This window comes from Zonotrichia albicollis, chromosome 3, assembly GCF_047830755.1.
Source record: "Zonotrichia albicollis isolate bZonAlb1 chromosome 3, bZonAlb1.hap1, whole genome shotgun sequence".
Lineage (NCBI taxonomy): Eukaryota > Metazoa > Chordata > Aves > Passeriformes > Passerellidae > Zonotrichia > Zonotrichia albicollis.
In genome coordinates this window covers 16,161,695-16,188,214 of record NC_133821.1, presented here as the reverse complement: position 1 = coordinate 16,188,214, position 26,520 = coordinate 16,161,695, and the positions used below count along the sequence as shown (strand labels likewise).

Below are 26,520 nucleotides of genomic sequence, written 5' to 3'. Positions count from 1 at the left end.
TTTCCTTATTCTCCTTACGGTTTACGACTCAACAGGATGGCGTGAATTCAGTGATTTATCACGAGACACTGATAAAACTGTCAAGAAGGTGAGCAGCCGCGCCGAACGACCGCCTGTAGAGCTGTGCTGTAGCGGCGATAATAAAGGCAGCGGCGGGGAGAAGCCGCGCCGCGCGGCGAAAACCGAGCTGAGCAAGCCGCGGGGGGCCGCGGCGGAAGCTGAGCAAGCCGCCGCGGGAGAGCCGCCGCGAGAGCCGCCGGAGAAGCCGCAGGGAAAAGCCGCGCAGCGCGCCAGGAACCGAACAGCCGCGGGAGCCGAGGGCGGCAGGAGCAGTCACACCGCGCCCCGCGCGGAGGAAACCGCCGAGGCTGCAGCGCATACAGAGCGCGCACCAGCACCACCAGCGCCGCGGCCATGCCGAGTCGAGCCAAGCCGCCGCCGAGCCGTGAGACCAGAAGTTTGTTTTCGCCCGCTCCGACATTCGCAGGGAGCCGAGCACCGCGGGGGGAGCGGGGCCGCCGCGGGGGGAGCAGCCGTGCCCCGCAGCCAGCGCCAGGCAGCCACCACCAGCATCCCAGCGCAGAAGAAGCCGCGCCGAGCTCAGCGCGTGGGGGCTCGGCCCCTTTCCTCCGAGACATGCAACGCCGCAAGACCAAAATTAACTCTTGGTAGCTCTGCTCTAATTTTAAGCTACTTAAATCTGTTATCTTAGTTTATATGGATTTCATACTTATTTTCTTAAGCTTTGGGTTTTCTTTTTTCCTCTCCTGCTCAGATATGTGAAAACTGCTCTTACACACAGAAGAGGTAGATTGCAAATTAGTAGTAAGATAGTCACACCTTTTACCTTTCCTTGCTGCTACAAACGGGGCCTTAGCTATGAGAGACCCAGAGCTGGAGTGCACTGGACTAAAGCTCCTAGACTCTCTCTCTCTCCTGTCTGTGCAGTTTCTGTTCTTGCCATGTCTGTGCTTGGCTGCAGGTAATCTGGAGTCTAAAATAAGAGCCTGCAGTGGCTTAGGCTGCTTTAGCTTCCTTCTCTTAACTTTTAGTTATCTTTTTGAGTTTCAGAACACTTCAAGTATTCCACTTTCCAATAATGATAGTTTCAAGAGGTTTTGCATTTCAAAGTGCAGACAGATCTTTCTATCGAGCTTTGGTTTGATCCTAAATGCTACTTTTAAGGATTTTAAACAGTGTCTTACTCCAGTAGTATGCAATGTAGCTTTGCTGTTCCCTGAAAGCTAAATTAAAGTGATAAAGAAAAATAGTTTTAGTGTAGACTAAAAGTTTTACTAATATAGAAGGTAATGCATAAACACAAACTTTAAATAGTGTATGTGTTTTAAAGATTTAAGCTAAAAAATGTCTATTTTACACAAGGAAAACATCTGTTGATGTATTTCCTCAAAGAGGCATTTTATAAAATTGCTATATAATTTTTAAATAAGAATTGTTTCCTTTCTCTGGATCCAAAAGAAATGTTTATTTTTAAAAGTGGTAAAGTGGTGTTTCCTACTCCAAAGCCACTTTTGAAGGTATAATAATAATAATATAAATAAAATAATAGAATATTAAATAAATAATAAAATAAAATAATGATAAATTGTGAGGTAAAAATAATGATAAATAATAAAATGAAATAATGGTAAATAATAAAATAATAATAAAATATGAAATAAATAAGATAAAATAATGATTAAAAATAAAATGAAATAATAATAAAAATATGAATAAAAAAATTGACATAATTAAAAATTTCAAATTTTAGTTAATAAAAGCATAGTTTTTAAAAGCATGTGATTAATAAAAACATATAGCATTTGGTATTCATTTTAGACATATAGCATTTGGTATTCATTTGCTTTTTATCATGACTGCAAGCAAATTTTGTTGACCAAAAGTTTTGTGCTAAAATTAAAATTATATTAAGTATAAGTTATATAGAATTTAAAATCAGCTGATTTTGTTAAAATTAAGCTTAAGTAATGTTAAATTTTGTTGAGTTTAAATACTTTAAGTATTTTAAGTCTAAATATTATTAAGTTTGAGTGATGTTAGATAGATTTATGCTTTTATGATAGACATTTAAGCCTTGCTAGCTGAGAATATTGCTTATAATGTAATAGTTGTTAGAATTGCCTATTTTTATGTTACAAAGAGTGTGACAATTAGCCCATAGAACTTTTCTGATTCTTGTTTAAGTTTTGGTAGAGTTAATTGATTTTACATATAAGCTTTGTTGATCTTAAAATAAGTCTGTTAAGTTTAGATATTTTAAGTGTTTTAAATGCATGCTAATTTTTCACTACTCCAAATCAACCAAGGACTGAGAGATAACCCAGCTGATGCCATTTGAGCCAAAGGATTACAGTCTGTAAAACTGATCTTGAACTTTTCTGAGAAACCCAATTAAGAGGTGGATGTGAAAACTTCAAGGACACAAACATCATTTTTCAGACTCGCCGTTTGCCTCCTCCCCAGGTGCACATGAGGGAGGACAGCTGACAGCTTTTAACCCTTTGGAGTAAAGGCATTGCTCGGACCATGGCTGGAGGACCTTATAGAGATACTGAGTGTACTTTTGAATGCTTTGTTTGTTTTGCTTTGTATTCTTGGTGGTATTCAAGATATAGTCAAAATAATGATAGAGAGACCTAGCATACCAACCTCCTTGTGCAAAAAAAAGAAAAAACCGAGAGTTGTTGGAGATTTTTTCAGAGATGGCTTAGAAAGCAGCTGTGAGGAGCAGATTCTCACAGCCTGTTTCTGTAAACAGCAGAGGTTCTCAGGTTATTTTTAACTACAGGTAAAAGTGGCAAACATGAAGGCCTTGAGAGCCTTGCACATCAGAGTTCTCAGGCAGCTTTCTCATAACAAGTGGATGTTCTATCTTTGGCTGTTTTGGGAAAGCAAGAATAATTTTGAGAACCCAAATCTTGGTATTGGAAACATAAGGAGGAGTTGGTGTGTTATCTCTGACCTATTGTGAGCTCAGATTTTGCAATATGCATGAAGTGAATTAACACTGTTATAAAAAGTGCCTGATTAATCAACAAAGTGGAGTCGATGCTGACCAATGCAAGGTGGGTCGTCTCCCCTCCAACTTCAATAGCAAAGTGCCACAGGTTTATTTTTATAGTCTAAATTATATTTATGGAGTAAAGAGCAAGAAGTAGGAGGTGACAAAATCACATTACCCACCATATAAGCATTAAAAAGTAGAGGGAATAACCAGATCTGCCCTGAGCAGATCCAATAAGATCAGTTTAAAAAGAAAGGTGAAAGGAAGACAAACATGAAACTCAACTACTTATAACCTTGCATCAGTTCTAAAATTCCAGGTTTGTTATGTGGCAAAATCAAAGAAGACAAAACACCAACCCTGTGGCAGGCACTGAGGACCAAAGGAACTGAGATGTTTTGATATTAAAGCATTGTAGCTGTCATCACTTGTGCTAAATGTTGCTACTAATTTCTATCACCTTATCCCATAAATTACAGACCTGATGGATCACAACAGTACAGAAAAGAGCTATGAATCAGTTAAGGACCAGACTTATTTTAGCTATAGATGAAGAAAAATTAACCCATCTAACCCAATCCCAACTTTAAAAAAGGGGGAAAGCTTTCAGTGTGCTGGGATTCTCACTGGGACAGGTCACAGAACACATCCATCCCCCAAGCCCCTCAAGGGCTGTCTGAAAACACACAGGCCAGAAAAAATATCCTCCAAATACTGACACTCAGCAAACAGCTTGCATCCTTTGGTCTTGCCTTTGCTTCAGCACCATCCTTTAAAAACAGCAACAGAAAAAGTCGTATTTCCCTCAATGGCAAGGGTAGTGCAGAGCTGCATTTGAAATTCTTCCCGAGATACCTGAAAGATTGAAGAGGCTGGAAGAGGTCACCCAGATAAACCTCAGATAACCATTTCAAATGCAAGGCCGAGCAGAAGCCATGGATGGATTTCAAAATCTGACCCTTGCTGGAAAAAGAAACTTTCCACTCTCTAAGACTGCATTAATTTTCTAAACTGAATATTTAGGACTTCCACCCTCCTCCTGGGAGTCAGGTACCAGTTGGGGGGGCAAAAGGAAGAATTTTCCACACACAAACTTTACAGACACAGTATGAGTTATTTCACTTTTTGTAACTTACAATTCAACTACGCTCACACCTTTTTTCAGCATCTAACTCTCTGTAAAAGAGCCACTGATAGAAAGAATTGCTGATTAAAAGAATGTTTTTCTAAAAGAGATGCCTTATTAATGGGAACTGTTACTTTTGAGAAGGAAGAAAAGCAGATTTTCAAGGAATGCTTGTTATTTTAAGAATGTTGTTTTGAAGGGTGTGTTTAATGTACAGCAGAGGTTCACCTCTCTTTGTTGGGCAGCAGAGGTAATCATCACTATGGAATAAACATCGGGCATATTTACCAAGATGAATATTTAGACTCAGTAAGAGCACTGAGGGCGGCTGGGGTTGTGCCACAGCCCCATGTTAAACCTATTAAATCTTTATAACAACTGGCATTAGCAGAGGCATTTCATTAACAGGCTAATGAATACACTGGTACTCTCTGGCACTCTGGTTTTAATCGCTGAAAGGTAGTTCTTATCCCAATTCCCAAATTTGGGGATATGTCTGTGTTTGAATGTAAGTGCTGGTGATCACAGCAGTATCAAACAAAGTCAGACAGCACCATAATCTTACAGGGGGAAAACAGAATAATAATGAGGATTTACATCAGTACTTCTCAAAACAGTTTCAATTAAAAATATGCAACAGCGATACCATCAAACAAGAAATTGGTTCTGCATGACTGAAACAAAGACCTACTGCTCTGACTGTATTTATACTCAGTTATTGAGCAGAGGCCTTTGACTTTCTGAGGAGGCAGGCAGCCAAAAAGTTGCATTAAAACATAGCTTGAAATCCAGCCAGTTTCTAAAATTCTCCTGAAAGAGAATGAACTCTATGTTGTGCAGAATTAGATTAATTTAACAATGGTCTTTTCACCCATACTCAGTAAATGTAGCCCTTTTTTTCTACTGGAAAATCATTTTCTGAGTTGCCAGGTCTAGTAAGGTACTGCCTTTCATGTAATAAATAAAGAAAACAAAAAAAAAATTAATCAGAAATCACCCCATCACACTTCTTGACAACATTTTGCCTCCTTCCCATTTCTGAGACTTGTGGGATTTTTCCATCTGACTCTCAGTTTACTTTCCATTGTGCAGGTTACTCTTGGCTCTAAAAAAGCCACATGCACAGAATCCAATTTTATCACTACAAGATGTAATTCAGGAATGAATATCCAGGTTCCTAGCACAGCCAGAGTCCAACAGAAACTTAAGGCAGAAAGCATAGACTCTATTTGTGATCATCATTCTGACAATTCCTACCCAAAGTGGGGCTTGATCTGAGACATAATTAATGTGAATTGCATCCTATCTTTACGGTTTAGCTGTTAAAATACAAATGAAATTATTATCAACCACTAAAAACGTCTTTGACTAAGGAAATGCACACAAACTGCATATTGGTCAAAGCAGAATAATAGCATTTATTATTATTATTCACATTTAACACTGGCAAGTTTACAAAGATTAAAAAAAAAATTGGTTGCTTTTTTCAAAGACTCCCATAGTTCTGAAATGTTTTATTGTGAAACATTTCAGTTTTGTAACTGCCAGAAAAAACAGCATTTCCACAGCAGCTAATATATCTATTATTATTTTAAGATAAAACCCATCAAAAATGTAAGCTTGCACATTGTACTGAGGGCCCTCTGCAGAGACCCTTTGTGTAGGAGGAAGGTTGCTTTTCCTGTACTTATTTTCTGGTCATTTGAGCTTTCCTCAGTTTAGGTTAATTACCCTTGTTTGTCCTAATAAATGGTGACTTTTGTTGCTGCTGTTCAGCCTTTTCCAGGGAGTTCACTCCATTAGAAGAGTGATATGGGTACACTTCAGATCCTTGGATATGCTGCCTCTTGAGAATATCAAATCCCTCTCCCCTTCTGGCAGGTTGTAGGGAGGGTTGCAAATGGCCCAGTGGAGTAAAGAAATCAATTAGGTAGGTCATGCAGGAATGGAGGGGAGCACAGTGTTAGAACAGAAACAAGCTGGGAAGTGGGAGAAGAACATGTTGGGAGAGATGGAAAAAGAGAAAATATTAGAAATGGAAAAGTAGGTGACAAGCTGAATAGCATAGCCCCACCCACACGACCATATCTGGAATCCAGCCATGCCCACATGACCATATTTGGAATTTAGCCACACCCACACAACCATATTTGGTTTTGGTCACACCCACATTTCCTTATTTGGGCACAGCCCCACCCACATGACCATATTTGGAATTTAGCCACACCTACACAACTCTATTTGGAATTTAGCCATGCCCACACTACCATATTTGGAATTTAGCCACACCCACATGGCCATATTTGGAATTTAGCCATGCCCACACAACAATATTTGTCATTTAGCCCCACCTACATTTCCTTATTTGGGCATAGCCCTGCCCACATGACCATATCTGGCATGCCCCCCCACATGACCATATTTGTAATTTAGCCACACCCACATTTCCTTATTTGGAAAAAATGCCAGCATGGCAGGGCAGACCATGAGGTAAGACAAAGGTATGTGCCAACCTAGAGATTAAATGGACAACACCTACTCTCTATGCTCTTAGGTCATGATTTTGCCAACTAAACATTAATCTTTCTTCATGCAGTCTCAGGTCTTGGTTAATTCTTTAAAGAAACGGTAAAATTGGCTGGTTTTTGAGGCTGTTTCTTCTAAGTTCAACACATGAATCAATCTTTATAAAGGTGTGACTCAAACCCCACTTCTCAAAAAGGCTATAAAGTTATTTTCTGGAGATTGCTGTAGGGTTTATTTTTCTTTCAAGCACTATTTGGGATTTGATTTATTATCTTCCTGCTGGGATTTCTAGCAAGGTCAAGGCTGTACCTGCAATAACACAAGGTGGGCCATGCATCACCCCCTGCCTTCACCATGGCTGCACACAACCTTGCTCCAGCTCTGCTGATGCCCCAGTGCCTCTTGGGCCACTTGGACTCCGCACTGAGAAATCACAATTCCATCAGATTTATGCAACAGAAACAGGCTCAGAGAAGGGGATTCACCACAGCAGTTCTCACAGCTCTCCCTAAGAACATTTGCTTGTTGTACATGAACTCATCTCAGTGACATCTGGCAGCATTTATGACACATCCCCATCTCATGTGGCTGACTGATGCCATAAATTTCAGTCACCCTTGCCTTTGAGAAATGTTAATAATGAAAACTCATCAACAAGCAGTAATGATTTGTACTGCTGACTAGATGGATGCCTTTCTGACTACTCAAAATTAATGGCAGATCTCAGGGTCTTAAAGAACAGCTGTCACAGAGAAATACACCTGCAAACAAACATGCAGTATGCCTTCAAGTGTGATTTGTTAGCAGACATAAAGTGCTAACCCTCACAACCAACTGGACTGATTACAAGGAGAAGTCAGATAACCTTCTGCATCATTTAAAGTGATAAAACCAGAGAAAAGGCAGTGCAGGCACGCAAATGGGAAGCTTAAAAGGAATGACTCAGTCTCCCCAATAGCAAGAGTGAGTGATAGTCAGACATTATACACTCATTTTCACTTGTGTCTAGTCATACAGACACTTTAAAACAAGCTGCTTTATCACAGACTTAAAAACTTGCTGTAAGCCTCATACAAATTTTCCTTCCACTGTTGCTGTTGCCATTAAGATGACAGGTAACCAAATAAATGTAATAAACTTAACAGATCTATTTTCAGGAGCTTGCTTGGCAAAGGATTTTCAATGTGCAGGGCAGAAAAGCAACTCTGGGTACAAAGTAAAATACCACTGTTACTATCAGTTTCATGAGGAATACCACATTTAGTACTGCTCTTGAAAGTCAGGATGGTGGGTAAGAATAGATATTTGTTTCTAAGTATAATAAAATTTCTTGATCAAGCACTTAAAGCTAAGTGCTTCATGAGCAAGACCCACAGATTTCCACATAGACACGGAAATCTCAAAGACACACTCAGGAAAAAGCCAACATGATACTGTGCCAACATTATTACTTAGGGCAGGGGAGAAAATAGGGATGTGTTTCACAATTGCAAGAATTTGGGCACAGATTATTATGTCAATACAATAATTATTATTATATTAATTTCATCATTCCCATCTGTCAGATGCTTTCCAGAACAATGTTTTTCCCAACAAACATTGCTTCACTGAGTCTGTGTAAGCCATGTTGCTCCACCTACACAAGTTTTAGTAACTCAGGAAAACAGGGGAAAGTTAAAAAACCACATTATTTTTTCATTGTTTTTTACACCAACTTTACAATGAGTTACAGCACATATGAGCCTCAGGTACAACCAGAATGGAAATTATGCAGCTCTACCTATTTAAATAAAACCCTGCAATACATTAATTTTAAATTACTTTACATTACTGGTACTATCAAAAAACTGAACTTAAAAATTAAAGGTCTCCTTATTTATTCCCTGATTTAAAAATAAATTTGGAGTTAGAGTTGAACATAAAATGAGTAATTTAAGGATTTAAAATACTGCTAAAGCTTTGTTTCAATTTTTTTCCATAGAGGATATAAGAAGACTAGGACATGATGTGTTCAGAAGTGGTTTTAAATTTTTTTTTTTAAATTTCTTGGAAAATATAGAGTATTTAAAAAAAGCTTCAGAGTACCTGCACTGCTGACAGCAGTGCACAACACAAATATTAAACCATCATTAATACCAATAGTACCTACAGTTAGGTATGACAGAAAATAATAAATTCAATAGAGAAGAAATTAGCCAAATAAAAACATACCTTTATATTATAATAAGTAAATATTATTCTTTGTATTTTTCTCCTTCTATTGTTCACAGCATTTTAACCAAATATAGATAACCATGAATTAATCAAATGCTTTAACAGTATGTTCCAAAGTTTGGCACCCATGAGAAGAGTGCTTTTTCATCTCACTCACACCACTAACATTCTCACACTGAATTTTGGTTTTCAGACATGGCCAGACAGCTTACCCTCCAACACTATTATTCCTGCCTTTGGTTCTGAAATATGTCCTCCAGTAAACTGGACAACATCTTCTGCTTTCAGTCTTCTCTTGACATCTTCAATTCTATATCTGCAGCTCAATATTTTTCCTGAAAGCCACTTCTTTGTGTTTATTTTCATATTAAACCACAAGAGATTGTATTTTATTGATTTTTGTCATGCAGACATGTCTAATATACTTTTTTGACTAGGGCTTTCTTGCTTTAGGCTCTCTAGAGGGCTTGACAATTCTCTTCTGTAAGATGGAGCTTTCTGCACATTGTGTTGCAGAGACAGTAGAAGACCCTTCTACTTTTTTTTAATATATTTATATTATAGCAGTGAAGAGAGCTTTACAGGAACATCTCTCTTTGAATACAAAACAAGGCATTTAGAAATATATTTATTAACTGTACCAGGTCCACAGGCCAGAGAAATTTATTTTCTTCCTTTCTTCTAAAGCCAAGTCATTTTTAACTGAGAAACACAGTATTATTTTTACCATACTGAGTCTGAAAGGTCATAAGCATGAACATGATAAAGTAATACTTTAAAAAAGACCTTTAAACAAAAAATGCCTCTTGTAGATTGTAAAAATGCTGACCTTAGGGTTGGTTTTAGAATCATAGGATGGTTTGAGTTGGGGAAGGACCCCACCTCATTCCAACATCCCTTCCATGGGAGGGATGCCTTCCATTAAACCAGGCTGCTCCGAGTCCTGCACAACCTGGTTTTGAACACTTCTGGGGATGATGCAGCCATAGCTTCTCTAGGGAACCTGTGCCAGTGCCTCACCAACCTCACAGGGACCAACTTCTTCCTAGGATCCAAGCGAACCGTCCCCTCTGTAAACTTAAACCCATTCATATGCTCTGAACATAATATACGTAAAAAAATCCCTCTCCAGCTCTGTTGGAGCCCCTTTAGGTACTGGAAGGAGCCTGAGGTCTCCCCAGAGCCTTCTCTCCCTCAGTCTGCCTTCATGGGAGAGGCACTCCAGCACTCTGAGCACCTTTCCAACCTTCCTCTGGATTCTCTCCCGCATGTCCACCTCCTGCCCACAGTGCTCCAGATGCAGCCTGGGATGCAGCTGGCTTTCCAGACTGCAAGCACACATTCCTGGGTCACAATGGTGTCGCTGGCAAATGTGCCCCTCCTTGTTAGGGAGCACAAGGCTCAGCACAGCACTTCTGCTCTTTTACTCCTCTAGTGTAGCTAGAGAAATTGTAAGCCATAAATGTGTATTAAAATGTGTAAAAATTGTTATTAGATACAGAGGGGGAAATTTTTCAGCAGCTTTCCTTTATTGCAGATGACAATAGGTAAGAGTCACCTGTATCTCAATCCTATTTAGATAATGAATCCCTCATTTGACGAATACAACAGTGCCTAAATAAACAGCTAATCTGCAATCTGTATTTCCTTGTTCATTTACCTGGTAGTTCCAAAGAGAGGGGAAACCTGAACTATCCTATTCAAAAGCTGCCTCATGAAGCACAAGAGAGGCATAGCATAATTCTCCAGATTAGAGAGTGAATAAAGTTTAGCAAACAGTTTCACATGTGCAGTTTCACATTGTGTCAGTAATATCACCTAAATATGTAAGAAAAAAACCACAACAGGCAGTACAGTTGGAGCCTGACAATTTTTGCTACTCTCTATGCTATTTGTTCAAAATTAACCATTTTCACAAAAACTAGAGTTTGAGCTGGGCCACTATATCAACTGATATGAAAGGATTCTACTTGAAAGACCAACTTAATCTACCAGTGTATTCCTGACAAGGCCAACAAGAACAAGTTGTTCTTCACAAACCCTTGGAAGGCAGTGAGACTGTCACTAACAGCTAATGATTAATGCAGTACATATCCAAAAGTCCCCTGAAGGAAGGTAGCAATGGAAAAATAGAAGAAACAGCAAAACCTCCAATCCTCCCCTCTGCTTTTCACTAAACAGCACAAAAACAGACACAAGGCTGCAGCCCAAGGCATTCCCAAGTCCACCAATAGTCAGGAACAGGTAAGAAGTGGCTCAGTCTCAATGAGCACCTAAACCTCCAGCTACACGGTCTAGGAATTCTTCTCAGAGGCACTTCTCTCTCACAGATAGCTGTTATCCACACAAAACTGTTACACAAATTCAGTAGGTAATTGAGCAGCACCTGGAAAACCAGATTATCAAATGATCAATGGAATTATTCTGTCAAATAGCTCAAAAATTATGAGATGATGGACTCACACCTCTCTAAATGTTTTTTTTTTCAATGCCTATGTTACTCATGTACAAGACTTTTGCACAGCCCAATCAATGAAATCTGACATTTGATTAAACTTGTTTCATTGTGAATCTATCAGAAGACCAATAAAGCTCAGAGAAATGTTTGGAAGCTCACAAGTTTCACCTGCTGCTAGAGAAAGACCAAAAAGGCCAGGTCTCATCAACAAGCCCAGGAGGAAAGGAAGGAAAGGAGAAGAGATAGAGAGAAGTTGTATCTCTGCAGAATCCTATCTACCAAGCCAAGAAAATTTTGCTGTATTAATCTAGCACCCAAAGCAACAACAAACAAATTAATCCCCAAACTTGTTTTTTACAAGGCTCTTACACATTCAGATTCAGTGCTGTGACATGAAATTGTCACAACAATTTCACAGACTAAAATTCACACAATGATTTCATTTTCCAACTAGAAATAGATGGAGAATTGTGTATTTTGCTGGAAGCAAATATGCTGGAGGGTTTGCTGCTGTCTCTGATGCTCCAGTACTGGTAAGCAACTATGAATTCAGAGGGACCATTTGGAATAAATACATTTCCCTGTAATCAAGTTTTCACTGAACTACATGATATGGTTAGCAGTGATGTTTTTCACACTTTATTTATTGGAATGAATTCTCCTGTTCATTTCATATCTCAGTAGATAGATGTACTGAGAAATATGCTAAACATTTATTTTAAAAATTTCAGCAGTCTCATACTGCAGAAAGAAAGGCCAGGTGAAGCTTCTAAGGATCTACCAGTTAAATCTCACCTGTAAATAGTGGCAAACTCAGGTTGATATGGAAGTACTACAGATATAAACTAGCAGGCTTGCAGACTGCTCTGAACATAATATAATTAGGAACAGGAGCTGGAAACATGCATGTGACAAAATATGCTTCCTGTGTATGCCCTTCCTGGCTGCTCTGGGGGACAAGAATATGAATGTTAAAATTAACTACATCATAATTACTGTAATTTGAACTGAAAGAAGCCAAAGGCTATAATCACATGCTCATATAATAGTACTCAAGGGTTTACACACAAATATGTGTTCTAAAACTTACTAATTTTTTTCCTTTCAATATTTATGGAAAGATGTATTACCAAGCCTACTAAATTCCCATGCTAGAAAGTAAAAATAAAGGTCTGTCCTTAATTTAGATTCATATTTCAAAAACTGTTTTCTAAGTGCTTTTCTACATATAATTCTGCCAGAACACACATCATAGCATTTGCTATTTCCAAGCACATCAATGTTGCAAATAATTTTCATTTTCACCTGTGCTCTAATACACAATTTCCATTTAAAAAAAAAAAAAGCTTTCAGATTGTTTAAGATTATTTATACATTCTTGATGCTTGATGTTTGTCCTATGGTTCTCATATCAAATCTCTCTATTATATTTTACCATTGTTTAAAACCAAAACTACAGTACATCAGTCTTGACTATTTGGGAAAAAAAAAACCAAATCAAATTTTCTGCTTCATATCCAGACTCTTAGAAACATCCTTCCAGTTCAGCCAAAACACACCTTATTTCTTCACTGGATCAAATTTTCAAAGAAATAGACAAAACTTAAAATATTGTTAGAGAGTCTGTTTACAAAGGGTCATAAAGCTCTATGAAAGAACCTGAACTGAGAATCCATATCCAAAAAAACTGAACTTCCTAAAATATGAGATAACATTTGTAGCAAGATATGTACAACCATGTTCAGTATTATATGCTACACCCTGCTCTCTCTAGTGCACCAATTTTAAATTCTTCCTTAGTCTCCAGAGCTTTTAAGCATCAATGTCAACAATGAATGAATTTGTGACTAGACTGGGACTTCAATCACTGCAGGATCAAGACTCTGGGATAAGTTCAGCAGGTTTCAGAACAAAATAATTTTCAGCATTGTCTTAGGAAAGTTCTGTTATTTACAAATATACTACTCTATGCTATTTAAAACTGAACACTAGAAGAATCCAAACATCCAGAATTTTGCATTCAATGTGAGCATAGTACCTACACCTTACATACTAACTAAATATATAGTTACTAATGCCAGCAAACTAAAAAATCCAATGGTAAAATCAGCAGTTTCAGTCCAACCAGCTCTGATGAAATAAACTTCTGACTTCTGCTGCCAAATGAGCTCCTCAGCTCCAGGAGCTCACCAGTTACATGGCAACAGGCTTGCCAGCCCTGCAAGCCAAGCACCTCCATCACAGAATATTAACATAAATTTCGCATTCAGTAAAACTCTACAGCTGCAGAGTTATAAACCAGAACTGGAGCAGTCAGACAGCCAAGATCCCTGCCCAAACACTGCCCCAAGTGCTCTGCACAAGTCTGCTGCCTTACTGCTCCACTGCTGGTTTAATTTCTGTTTGCATTCCTCATTGGAAGGGAGAATTCTGCATGTCTGATACGACATTAAAAATAATTTAATCATTACGTAAGTGCACAGAAATTGTCTAATTATCCTTGAGATTATTGGGGGGGGGGAAGAATAAAAATCCCTAAATTCACACCAAACATGTTTTGGAAGTTAGTAATATATTGCATTTCTTGGTCAGTGATCAATTCCAGAATCCAAGGATGTTCTCCTAAAATTAATGACTTCACCTCAAATTCATCCCCTCTCCATTATCTGTGCCAGCCATTCCTGTTGAAGATTTCTCCCACTTACCACTTATCAAAAGCACCAGATGTATGGAGCTCTTAAAAATAAACAGAGATCCTTCCCTGGCAGTCACCCAAAAGAGGAGTACAGAGTCCAAAGGAAAGGACAGTGAGATCAGTCAGTGGTGGCTCCATAAACAGTTCATGACTCCTCATTAATCATTACACAGCTGAACTACATGTGAATAATAAGCAGTAGTAGAAAAGTGTCTCAAATGAAGTTAAGAAATAATTAAAAAACTGGTGTCTGCTCTATTTTAATAGCAAACATACACATTATGTGTTGAGTGGTTGTGAGTATGGAGGGATGAAACAGACATTGCTGTCACAGAGATGCAAACATTTGTCTTTCTTTACTGAGATGCAACATACTTTGGATGAAAAACAGACTACTTTTTGAGTTTGAAAAATATGAAATATTACAAAGTATTTTAAAATGTTTTTAAATAAACTTGCAACAGATGTTTTGATTTCAGTATATTTTGAAAAACATTCGCTTATTACTTCTGAAAAATCTGAGAATTTTTTTCTGTTCTTTGAATTTCAAGTAATTCCTACAGGTTATGACCCATAATTATTTTTAAACTCTTAACAGACCTTTTGTGCCCAGATCCCAACAGACACAAATATATGCTAATATACAGACCTCCATAAATTAAATACAGATATTACAGAAATTACTGCATTCTGTTAAATAAACTAGAATTCAAAAGCTGTGGCATTCCTACTGAACAGGACACATGCATGTCCTTACATCCATAAATGAATCTATAAATGTAAGCATGCCTTGTAGCTTCTCCTTGGCAGCTCCCCAGGGATTTTCTAATATTTTAAGTCAGGAATCACTATTAGGAATGAAAATGCCTCTATGGAAGGTGCTTTCCTTAACAACATGTAGAGATTTTTATGCACACAGAAACAGTTTCCAAGATGACTGACAGGGAACTCAATAAGCAGAGCCTACAGTGAAAGCCCCACAAAACCTGGATGCAAGTGGGACTTAAGGACTCCCATATGAAGGAGGGACTTCATAAACCCTGGATTTGAGTAGGAGAAAGACAAATAGGAACTGTCGCTCTGCTCTCATTTGGAAGAACGTAGAGACAAGGGAGTGTTAGGAGAGTGAGAAAGTGGTAGGAGAGTGAGATTTCCTCTGCAGCAAGATGTGGCTCAGGAAGGAAAATTTTCTGCAGAAACCAACATTCTGGTACTATTCCAAAACCAGTAACTGGTACGAAAAGATGAAGGCAGAGGGAAAACCAAGAGAATATAACTCTGGAAATTCTCACTCCTCTATTGAGAATGAAGAGTCCATTTGCTCTCTTCTCTGACTAATAACAAACAAAAAGTGCATTCATTAGAGAGACTACTGCAACTGAAAGTCAAATATGGTCTTAATTAAAAATCCCAAAGTAATAAAATGGTCATTAACAACCTAGCAGTGCAAGAAAGCTGGAGCTGGGCAAATGACAGCCATGTAGCCCCCGCAAAAAATAGACACTGTAAAATGCTTGGTAGTGATCTGCCACTGGCTCAGTCCCACTCTGCTGCAGCTCCTTCAGTCTTTCAAAATTTGCATGTGACACATTTTAGTTAGATAAGCAGTTGTCAGCAGCCCCTTAATTACATTAGAAGAAATGTTCAGATATATCATATATATGACATCTTTTAAGACCAGAAGATAGTAGGTAAGTTTCTGCTTTTGAAAGAGATACTTTTTTTTAAAAATACCTTCCTAATACATCAGTTTGCCAAGACTTCCCTTTGGGAATTCAGTGGCAGAAACATGAAATGCAAGATCAGCAAATTATTAAAATACTGATATAGTAACTCAGAGCTGAGCAACTAATGAGCTGTAAAGTTCACTTCTAAAAGCAGGACACTCATATATTAAACATGCCCACAGTATTTTCACTGTTCATTATAAATATTAATTTAGAGTGGGAAGGTGAACTGTGCAAAATAAAACTCAACTCTGATAGATTCTGATAAGATCCTTCTAAGGACCACATTTCTTTGAAATAATACATAGTGGCTAAAGACACAACTCTGACAAGTTTGGTATTAAAATGCATTTTAGCCTCATCCTAAGTGAATCCTAAATTGGCTCAATGACAGATGAGCAGAAGCAGACAGATGAGTTTCAATTTACCAAACAAACTGAACTGCTACTCACATTGCAAAACTAATCCAAAATTACCATAAATTACAGCTATTTTAAATAAAGGTAAAAATATAGAAAACCATCAGTCATTCACATATGCAGCACTGTTAATGAAATTCCTTCAAAGGAAACAAATGCCAAAACTTTACTGCAGCACACATTATTTTGTGTTTCATCCATCACAACATGCTCTTCCCCTCTGATAAACAAGGACACAGTAGTTTGTAGAAATGCTGGCAAGCAGAAGAAACCCACTGCATATTATCCAGGTCTCTTCTGCCCACACACCTGCCTTTCCTTTTGATACTCCAAGTCTCAAAGCAGGAACGGACACAATGTGTGCCTGCACTGTGTAAAACAGAGAACATTGTTGGTGCCACAAGGTTTTCCAGAACAGGTACCTATGTGCCAGTACCTATCTAGAAGCACTGGCTCACATGATCAAATGCTTCTCTTGCTTCTCCCAACCTTTAGCATGCTTGGTATTTAGCAAATATGAGTGTATTTGAACCTCTCTGCTAAGCTGGTGAAAATTGTCAAGTGAAAGCTCAGTCAAGGCTGGGAAAGGATACTACTGGCAACCTTGTAAGACTTAGTACCTGCAGTGACTTAAAAAACTTCTTCACAATGGAACAGACAGCTTAATACAAATATCATGTATTTCCCACAAGGAAATTAGACACTTGTGCTTTAGTATAACTAACCAATAATTCTGTTAATGCACTGGATGCCAGTCTCACTGAGTTTACCTAAGACACAAACATATGGCAACGCAGAAGTGTCAATAAGGAACAAACCGACACATTAAACTAGCAAATATACTGACCTAGCAGGCAAAACCACAGAGAGATGATGATAAAAGAAAATAAGCTGCAAAAGAAAATTGCCTCTGTAAGATACTTATAAAATGTGCAGTGTAGAGAATTTAAAATACAAATAAAAACCACAGGAAAAATATTAACAATGAACAGTTAATTACAACAAAAACAACTTCAGCTGGGAAGACTCCAAGATGAAGCAAAGTATGTACCTGTGCTCTGGGCTGGGATCTTATCCTGTTACACACTCTTGGATGCTGGACTTCATTCTGACCTAATAATACTACTCATGCTGTCATGGTTCTTCAAAACAAATAAGTAAGAATAAAAAAAAAAAAAACAACTACTCGCTCCTGAAACACCAAAAAAAGCCCGAATTTGTACTGTCAGTCACAAATGCTTTATTCAAAAAGGTGAAATTAATATGCTGCAGCACACAGGACATAATAGTGGCTTTAGGGACATCAGATTCCTCCTGAATCCAATTACTACCCACAAGAATGAAGCTGATCTCCCTCTGATGCAACCATTAAAGAATTCAGTTGCTCCTCAATGTACTGTCAGGATCAATAACCAACTCTGAAGAAGACTAGTCTAGCACATTTTCCTAAATGGGGAAAATCAGTCTGCACAGGAATTCAGGTGGCCCTTTTTCATTTGGATGACAGCCTGGCTCTTTTTTCTAGAGTTAGATGCAATTAGGATATTCCTGTTGACAGATACAGCTCTAACATTCAAGAGGAAATGGCAATTTATTCAAATAAAAAAAATTGTACTGATGTTCACAAGCAATATTTTTAAAAGCATTTATGTACAGAGAACATTTCAATTTCCCACTAAAAACTCAATTTTACCTTAAAAAAATTCTGTCATTTAAAAAAGATGACTTAATTTTTTTCCTCTCTCTCTCCTTTTTCTTTTTTAAACTTTTTCTTAGATATTTGGTGCACAGTAGTTTCCATTTCTGGTTTTCATACTGTTTTGGAATGGGAACAATCTTGAGCCCCAGACTCAAGGTCTGTTCCATGCTCATTTCATTTTTAGCTTAAAGCATATGTTAACAAAGACCAAGAAAGCATGTGCATGTCTTTCCTTCTTTAACATATTCATATTTTTTAATACACTGCCCAAGCTTCTTTTCTTGTACTAACTCTCAAATCAGGGTCACTTTCATTGCTTGAATGATTTATTTCTTCTAATATCCAAGGGAACATGTAGGAGGCAAGAAAAATGTTAATAATTAAAAGTTAGATGTGAAAACTAAAAACTGTAATTCCATAAACGCTCACTCCAATGAACTAAAGCTTCATCAGGCACAGCTCCTCATCCTAAATGCCCAGAGTCTCTGAAGTAGTGAGATCAATTTTTCATTTTGCAGAAACTTGAAAGCCACTATTACAAAAGGGTATCTGTGAAGCAATGGTCTTCTTTAAATGAGAAGTTGTCAGGACAACAGGATCTGACTCCAAGTATCTTGCAATGAACAAAACAGCTACCTCCAGGGAAAGACTCCAGTCAGTAGTAAAGGGAATTTATGGCCAGGAGCAACACACAGAGTCACAGTTTCATTGCAACATCCATCCTGTATCAAGCACCCTTTGATCTCTGAAGTGCTGAAGGGCTTGTCAGTCTTACAGGACACACACGTCTGGGAGGAGTCACACAATCATAAAATCATTTGGGTTGGAGGAGACCTTTAAAGGCCATTGAGTTCAGCCCCCTGTCACAAGCAGGGACATCCTCAACTAGATCAGGCTGCTCAGAGGTCCAACTAACCTGTCCTTGAATATATCTGGTGATGAAACACCCACTACTTCTCTAGGCATTGTAAAAATTGTGCCATGGTAAAAATTTTCTTAACGTTTTATTCTGAATCTGCCCTCTGCAGTTTAAAGCCATTACTCCTTGTCCTACTGCAACAGTCCTGCTGCAAAATCTGTCCCCATCTTTCTAATAATCTGTTCCCGTCCTTCTAATAATCCCCTTTCAAGAACTGAAAGGCTGCTGTAAGATCTACCCAGAGCCTTCTCCAGGCTGAACAACCCCAACCCTCTCAGCCTCTCTCCAAAGGAGAGGTGCTCCAGATGATCAACTTATTATCCCTCCTCTGCATCCACTCCAAGAGGTCCATGTCCCTCCTGTGCTGAGGATTCCAGAGTTGGGTGGCTGGGTCAGAGCAGAGGTGGAGAATCACCTCACTAGACCTGCAGGTCACATTTTTGATGCAGCCCAGGACATGATTGGCTTTCAGACCTGTGAGTACACATTGCTGGGTCACACCCAGCCTCTCATCCACAGCACACCCAAACCCTTCTTGGCAGGGTTGCTCTGAATCCCCTCATTCCCCATCCTGTACTCATCCCAGGAACTGCCTGCATGCAGGTGCACTTGGCTTTGTTGAACCTCATAAGATTCCCATGGGCCTATTCCTTGAATTCATCGAGGTCCCTCTGGATGGCATCCCATCCCTCATGCTTGTGAGCCACACTCAGCTTGGTGTCATCTGCAAACTTGCTGAGGGTGTGCTTGTTCCTTCTGTGTCAGCTCATGGAGATTTTTAACAGCACTGGTCTCAATACAAAATCCTGAGGGATATCACTTTTCACTGATGTCTGTGTGGACCTTAAGCCATTGACCACGACCCACCGGATGTGACCATCCAAGCAATTCCTCATCCACACAAACAGTTCACCCATGAAATCCATCTCCTTTCAGTTTAGAGTAAAGGATGTTGTGGGGACCATGTGTCCTGGGAAGATCCATAATTTTACTGCATTCCACATCTACCTGCATCCAAGAATTGTTAGTGTCCTTAAGACTTTGCATCCAGAGACCTTGTGTGTGTGAGGAGGTGCTATTGTGGCTGTTTTCAGAATTGGTCCTCCCAGGGTGTTCCTTTGCCACATGGTATTTGTTTTGCAGGCTGTTTGGTCCTTGCTCAGGGAAAGTTTTTACCTCCCTTTTTGGGATCTCTCTTTGTTTTTTGCCTCATCTCAGAGAGAGTGCAGTTGGCAGGTTTGAGCTGCCTTGAGGTGAGTTCTGCAGGTGTCTGCCAGTCACCATGGACTCCAGCAAGCTGTTCTGAATCCATCAGCTGCCTGCTCCAGGTGAGAGGGCTATGGGAGCAGAACCCTTCTCCTCCTGGCAGCTTTGGCTCCACAACCATAGCCATCCACAAAGACTGCATTTTGCAACTAGAAACCATTTCAAAGCGAATTTGCAAACTCTGCTGGCAGCAAAAAAAGCCAGAGAGTTCCTGGAGCCATGCCATGCCAGCATCCACCAGTGCTTTTCCCTCCCACAGCTGCAAGTGCAGAGCACAGCAACAGCAGCAGGGCCTGAAAACAGGAGGAAGCAGCAGACAGACCCCAGCAAGTCTTTATCTGCTGTTAGAACTCCTCTGCAAAGCTCCTGCCTTCCCAAGAGGGATGTGATGGCATCTTGTCCCTTTGTCCTACAAGCCTGAGGCTGTCCCTGCCTCGTGCCATCTCAGGAAAGGCTATTTCTGGCTTATCTTTGTTCCAGTAGGGTTGTGAGTTTTTTGCAGTTTGGTACCTAGAAATTATTGACCTTTTTTTTTTCCTGTTGGCATTCTGTTTGTTAGTAATGTGTTATTTTTCCACTTATATCTACTCTTATCTCATTCCTTAATGGTGGGAAGGGATTGGTTGGAATGAAGGGGAAAGTTACTCATTTCAGAGTGTTCATCTCTTCAAACTGTCTTAAACCAAGACACCATGTCAGAGGCTTTACAGATGAAAACAGATGACACCCACAGCTCCTCCCATGTGCACCAATACAGCCACTCCATCATAGAAGGGGACTAAACTGGTCAGGCAGGAACTGCACTGGTGAAATGGTGCTAGCTGTCTGAAATCACCTCCCCTTTTGAGTGAACATATCTCAAACCACTTTCTTTCAAGTCTCTACCCTTTTGTGTAAAAGAAGTTTTACCAAAACTTACCTCTGGGTACTTCAGTTTTAAAGTTCTGTGCAGCTCTCGGAAGCGGCTGTACCGCCGAAACACTGTCCACGTCTCATCCAAAACTGTTATCTAGAGCAGACAGTATAAACACAACAAACAGAAGTAAACCCACACAGTGCAAAATCCATGCAGTATACAAGGTTATAAGATTTAAATGGACAGTTCTTAGCTGTTTTAAATCCAAAAACTTTTATAAGTTTACTTAACGTTTCTTTCATTACAGTGACAGAAGTGTATTTAATAAAGAGCACTGATTGCAAAGCAAAAAACATCTGAATGCATTTATTCCTTAATCCACAGACAAGACTGTAAACACATTAGAACATCCCCAATCCCTTCTTGGTGCAGCTATTTGACTCTCAGTATTACTATCAGTGGGTGTTCCATTAAGGAATAAATAACATCCAGAGTAAGTGGAGTGTAGCCTCTCAAAACATTCACAGAAATATATATTCTTATAAATAGATATTGACAATTAACAAATACACTTTTCTTGGACATACAGAGTTCATGACCACATAGAATGGGATTTCAGTTTGTAAAGTAAAATATTATACCAGCTTTTAGAAGATATTCCTTTAAGACACTCTTGGTCTGTGTTTCCAAAATGGTGATGAACGTTCCATTTATATAGGAAGTTTTCTTAAAATACACATTATTACTTCTGTGGATAGAATGCATAACAACAGGAGCAAAGAGAGGGGGCAAACCAACCTTACCATCAGTTATTCTCAAAACTGAGATACTAAACACCATCTGAAATTAGGTGACATTAATTAAGGACATTTCTAAGTGGGCCATGAAAGTGTTGTGACTAGAACATTTGACTTGACAGCCAAAAGTCAAAAGACATTGTGCAGCTCTGGTGATCCAAGGCCTGATTTGGTCCTTGTCATCTTCTTTCACTTCCCAATTTCTTGCAATAAGACTTGCAGGTAATTGCAAAATTTTATTGTTGTTATAGCTGGAATGACTGAAAAACAAATTTCAATGCTAAACAAAGTCTTAAGTGGCCCCCAAAGCACAGCAATACTGCTATTACGACAGACAAAGTCAATCTCCACTTGTATAAAGAGAATTACACTGCACCTGGCATAGCAATAGCATTTCTAGCATGTGGCCTTTTACTCCTACAACTGAACCAACAAGTCTGGCTCGGGATGATTTTCCCCCATTTAAAAAAAGCTGTATGACAGACTACACACTCTTTAGGAATAGGAGAAGGACATATGCAGGTGTTTTGAACCAGTAAAGCAATTCTGAAAAGCCCTTTGCTTTTTACATAGTCTGCTAATACAGTTAAAAGTATTTTCTTAAGAACAAAAAACATATGGTTAAGTACATCTGCAAGACAGATTTGGGAATAGTCTTATCTAGGCACTGCTCTGATCCTAGATTTGCCTCAGAATCACGGGTTGTTTTGTTTCTCCCATTCAAAGGCAGCATTTCCTATGTAAAACCTATAAATCTGAACGGAGATATCACAGTCCTGTCTCCTTCTCTTCTCTTCTCATGATGACTGATAGAAAACAACCTAGGAAACATTTTCAATCCATTGCACTGTAAAGCACAGAACAGAACTTGTCCTGTTTCTGCTCCACAGCAACACAACTAACACCATGACCAGGGTAGAAAAAAGCAATATTCCACCTCATTCTGAAAGTAATGAGAAAAAAACCAGGAAATGCCTCATTTCTTTATCTAGGCTGGTTAAACCGCCTACAGTCATCATGAGAACTCATATTTCTTCATATTAATCTTGTGGAAACTGTTCCTCACACTAGGAAAACAGCATCTGAAAAGCTAGAAGTTTTGTAAAAATTTCTTATAACCTTTTTCTATTTTATTATGAGGGTATTAGTCTGATAATGTTGACAGAATATTAGACTTCTTACTAATGTAGGCAGTTATGGGGCATGCATCATTTTCTTAAAGAACTGTGTTTCAATGAGAACAACCTCTGCTTTGCTCCCACTCTGCAACAGTTCACCAAACTCAGAAATAAATCTGGACTAGAAATGTGAACTTTTTGAGCAGATTCAACACAGCATCTGGCTGAACAGAAATAAATCTGGATCTGAAGGAAAGCACTGTTTTAGGGTGCATCTGCCTGGATCTTTTCTTATGGAGTACTTGTCAGACATCACTAAAAGGCTTTGAAACACAAGAAAACCAGTTTGGAAAGAATATCAAACAGGACAAATAAAAGGAGAGAACTCAGAACAATGTGGAAGAGATGAATGAGAAGGCTTAACTACAACTTTCAGTATTGTCAGAGGATCGCTGCAGGGCTGTGCCTGATTGCAGACTTTGTTTCCATCATCTGCTCTCAGGAAACCCAGTGTGTCTGGGAGCTGGAGCTGGAGTTCCACCTTCCCCTGCCTTGCTGCTCCTTCTGCCAACCACAGGTACTGTCTGCAACCATGGGCACTGTCCATAACAGATGCCACTGGTTTCATTTATATTTTATTTATTTATATTGTATTTAAGAGCAAAAGCTCTTCCCACACAGTTTCTAGCACAGCCTTGTCTGAACATCCTGACACAACATGAAGAGGGGGAATACATGAACAGTTCTCTGCCATACTAATTCAGCTCTAGCATAAATATGTTTAGACCTGATTAAGGTATTACTGTTTCATCATGTCTTTAAAGATAACACATAAAATGGTCACTCAAATGGAAGATTTTTTGGAAATGAGCCAATTCTTACAGAATACTTAATAGCAGACTAGGACAAACAGCTCCATGACATATTCCTGCTGCAAAAGAAGGTGCTGTCTTAGCTCTAATAAATTATCAGTTTCTTCCTGTTTTGAATTCTTTCCAGTCAGTTCTTGTAGGACTCACTCAACATCTTTAATTAGGATCTGTATCCAGTGGAAGAACCTGAGTGGACAGACCATCCTGCTGGCCTATTCCCATACATGTCTACACCAACAAGATGCTGACCCTGCACTAAAACAGAATATTGTTGGATAATATGTTAGGGTTGAAAGACCTATGAATTGACCATGAAGCTGCCAAGGAAAGTGGAACTCATTCTCTCTCTTCTGGTATTTAATAAAATAATCTTTACTACTGCATGTCACAAGAAGAAATTAATATATTTGTTATATACAGAAATTTATTGCATTTGTTGCTCTATATAACAATATGCAGGATTTAACTACAAACACAATGACTAGAAACATCTGCTGAAGAAAATATATCTGAGATAGCTAGAATTCACAGTTTTGGGGACTGTCTTAAAATTCAACTCAATCATCACTTGTCACTTTGTCAAGTTCCAAAGTGCTATGACACACAGACAGGTCAGATATCCATTTTCCCAAAAGCAAGAGGAACCTTGCTGAAGAAAGCTTATTTAGGACCTAGAAAACAAAATGGGGCTAGCAACACCTCAGTCCTCCCCCACAACTGACATATATTTCAGATAACCTGAAAATAAACTTGAACTAAGTGAAGTAAGGTTGAAATCAGGAATTATTTTGACAGCTGACATGGTATTCTGACCTCTGAGGAAGAGATTAAATGAATAGGTATATTTAGTCTCCTCCCTCTGCCACATTTTCCTGATTTTTAAGGCAAAAAAAATATACAAACCTACTATTTCAGATGTTCTAATTTTCTACAGAATAACTGCAAGAGCTTCTAGAGATAAATACAGATCAAAGCAGAGCTGGGAGTTCTGCATGGACAATGTTTAAAACAAAGAAGTTTGTGGAAGGTCTGTGGATTGTAGCATGGAGCTAAATCCTGACTACAGCAGGAGCAATCCACTGTGACACAGAGACTTGGAGGGAAGGGAAAAAGCATTAAGATTTTTCATTAGATTTATTCATGTGAGGAATGACTATAAGAAACATCCCCAAAACTGCCAAACTGCACATGGTCTCTTCCTTCATGCTAAGATCTTGTAGAGGCTTACATGGGTTTTACTTGATGAAGGGAGAATAGCTGGAAAAGAAATCCACCAAGAGAAGCTACATTTTTACTTTAGCCATCTTCACTAACCATTAACTAGTCTAGTAAATCCCATGTGCTGAAAATTGAGTAGAAGAGTCCTTGGGGATGTTTCATGTGCACTTCCTCATCTCCCAGCATCTCCCTGGCTCCAGGCTTTCACTAGCCCCAAGAAAATCAAAGTTCAACAGGCAAAAGGAGGTGTTCCACCCACAAATAGCACGGTATGTTTCAAAATGATAAATTTAATTAGCACAATCAAAGCTAAGACTGCCCATCTTAATAGAAGCCTTTTCAAAAGAGAGCACAGTTCAAAAACGGTCCTTTACCCTGTGAGGAAGGTCACTCCTCCACCTCACAGCAGCTAATGAAGCATCTGGCAGCACACTCAGGAAAGGAGGCTGCCAGTTCTGTCTCTGATGCCATGTGCATCACTTATGCTACACATATGTCCACACACATTGAGAGCACATTTCCAATTAGACTTTAGATCTTGCTTCGAAAAAACACTGGCTGCGTACCAGAGGAAACAAAATTAGTATGCTGTTTTTTCCCCCAGCATTTCTACACAGAAAATCAACTGAGAGTTTGGAGAAGCAACACCTTGGAAATGCAGAGTGGGAAGAATCAGAACACTAAAGAGAGTGTGAAAGGAATCAAGCCTTTGTCTTGTATATGTGGTAAATACTTAAATAAAGCTTTCATACTTTCATTATTGCAGGTAAATCTTTCAAATCTAAGCCTTTTCTACAGCTGACGCTTGGATCTCAATGAAAGGCTTTCCTATAACAATATGCATTTAATCCTCATCTCTGGAACTCTTCAAATTGAACTGACATTGGCTCTGGAATTGTTCACCCCAAGAGTTTGGCCTCCATCCTCCTGGGCACAATCAACCCACTTGGAAAAGAGTTGTATTTATGGTGTCCTATACTGTGCATTATTATCACCTCTCTAATTTAACAGTATTGAGAAGAAGAGACCCAAAACCTGCACTTAGTGGAACAAAAGCATTAAAGAAAAGCAAATGATAAGCACTTACCTTGATTTCAAACTCATAGTGTTCATCCTTCCCCTGCCCACACAGGACATACCGTGGGATACTGATCTTGATTGGGTCCTTCAGGTCATCTGGACTTGCTCCCAGGGAACGACACACCATCCTCTTCCATGCACATACCAAATAGGGAGAAGAAAGAAAAACCAAAATCACTACACAAGGAAAAAAAGAAAAGAACTTCACTGAAAATGAGGATGTGTTCTTGGTCAGAGGAGCAGGTAAAGAGGAGGTAGAAATTACTTCTAAAATGAAGGAATTATTTGAAAACAAAGTGGATCTTGTCTTATAAGGAAGCCCTAGCATATTTTTATGCATACAAAAATTCGGGTGAAGTGTATTAAAAAATATTCCTTTATTTGAAAAGGCATTTTCAGCTTAGATACCAAAACCAAGGGAAAGCAGAAGACTTTTTATTACAACTCTTTCAGAAAAATCAGTGTATTAATCAAGCTTTCACAGTTAGCTCTATTTTTTGTACAT

At 38.9% G+C, this 26,520-nt stretch overlaps 1 protein-coding gene across 6 annotated transcripts in view; it reads right to left on the bottom strand.

The window, feature by feature from the left end:
* The window catches only part of KIF16B (kinesin family member 16B), a 146,885-nt gene that overhangs the window by 27,711 nt on the left and 92,654 nt on the right, over nt 1-26,520 (bottom strand). For 4 of the 6 annotated variants that reach the window (XM_074536845.1, XM_074536846.1, XM_074536848.1 and 1 more), the window contains 2 exons: nt 26,023-26,145; nt 20,994-21,083 (listed from right to left, as the gene is read on the bottom strand). In XM_074536845.1, coding sequence (XP_074392946.1) covers nt 20,994-21,083; nt 26,023-26,145 — 213 coding nt within the window. Of the gene's footprint in view, nt 1-17,037; nt 17,082-20,993; nt 21,084-26,022; nt 26,193-26,520 lie in introns of those variants that run through there. The other 2 variants (XR_012579414.1, XM_074536849.1) reach the window with 2 other exon arrangements.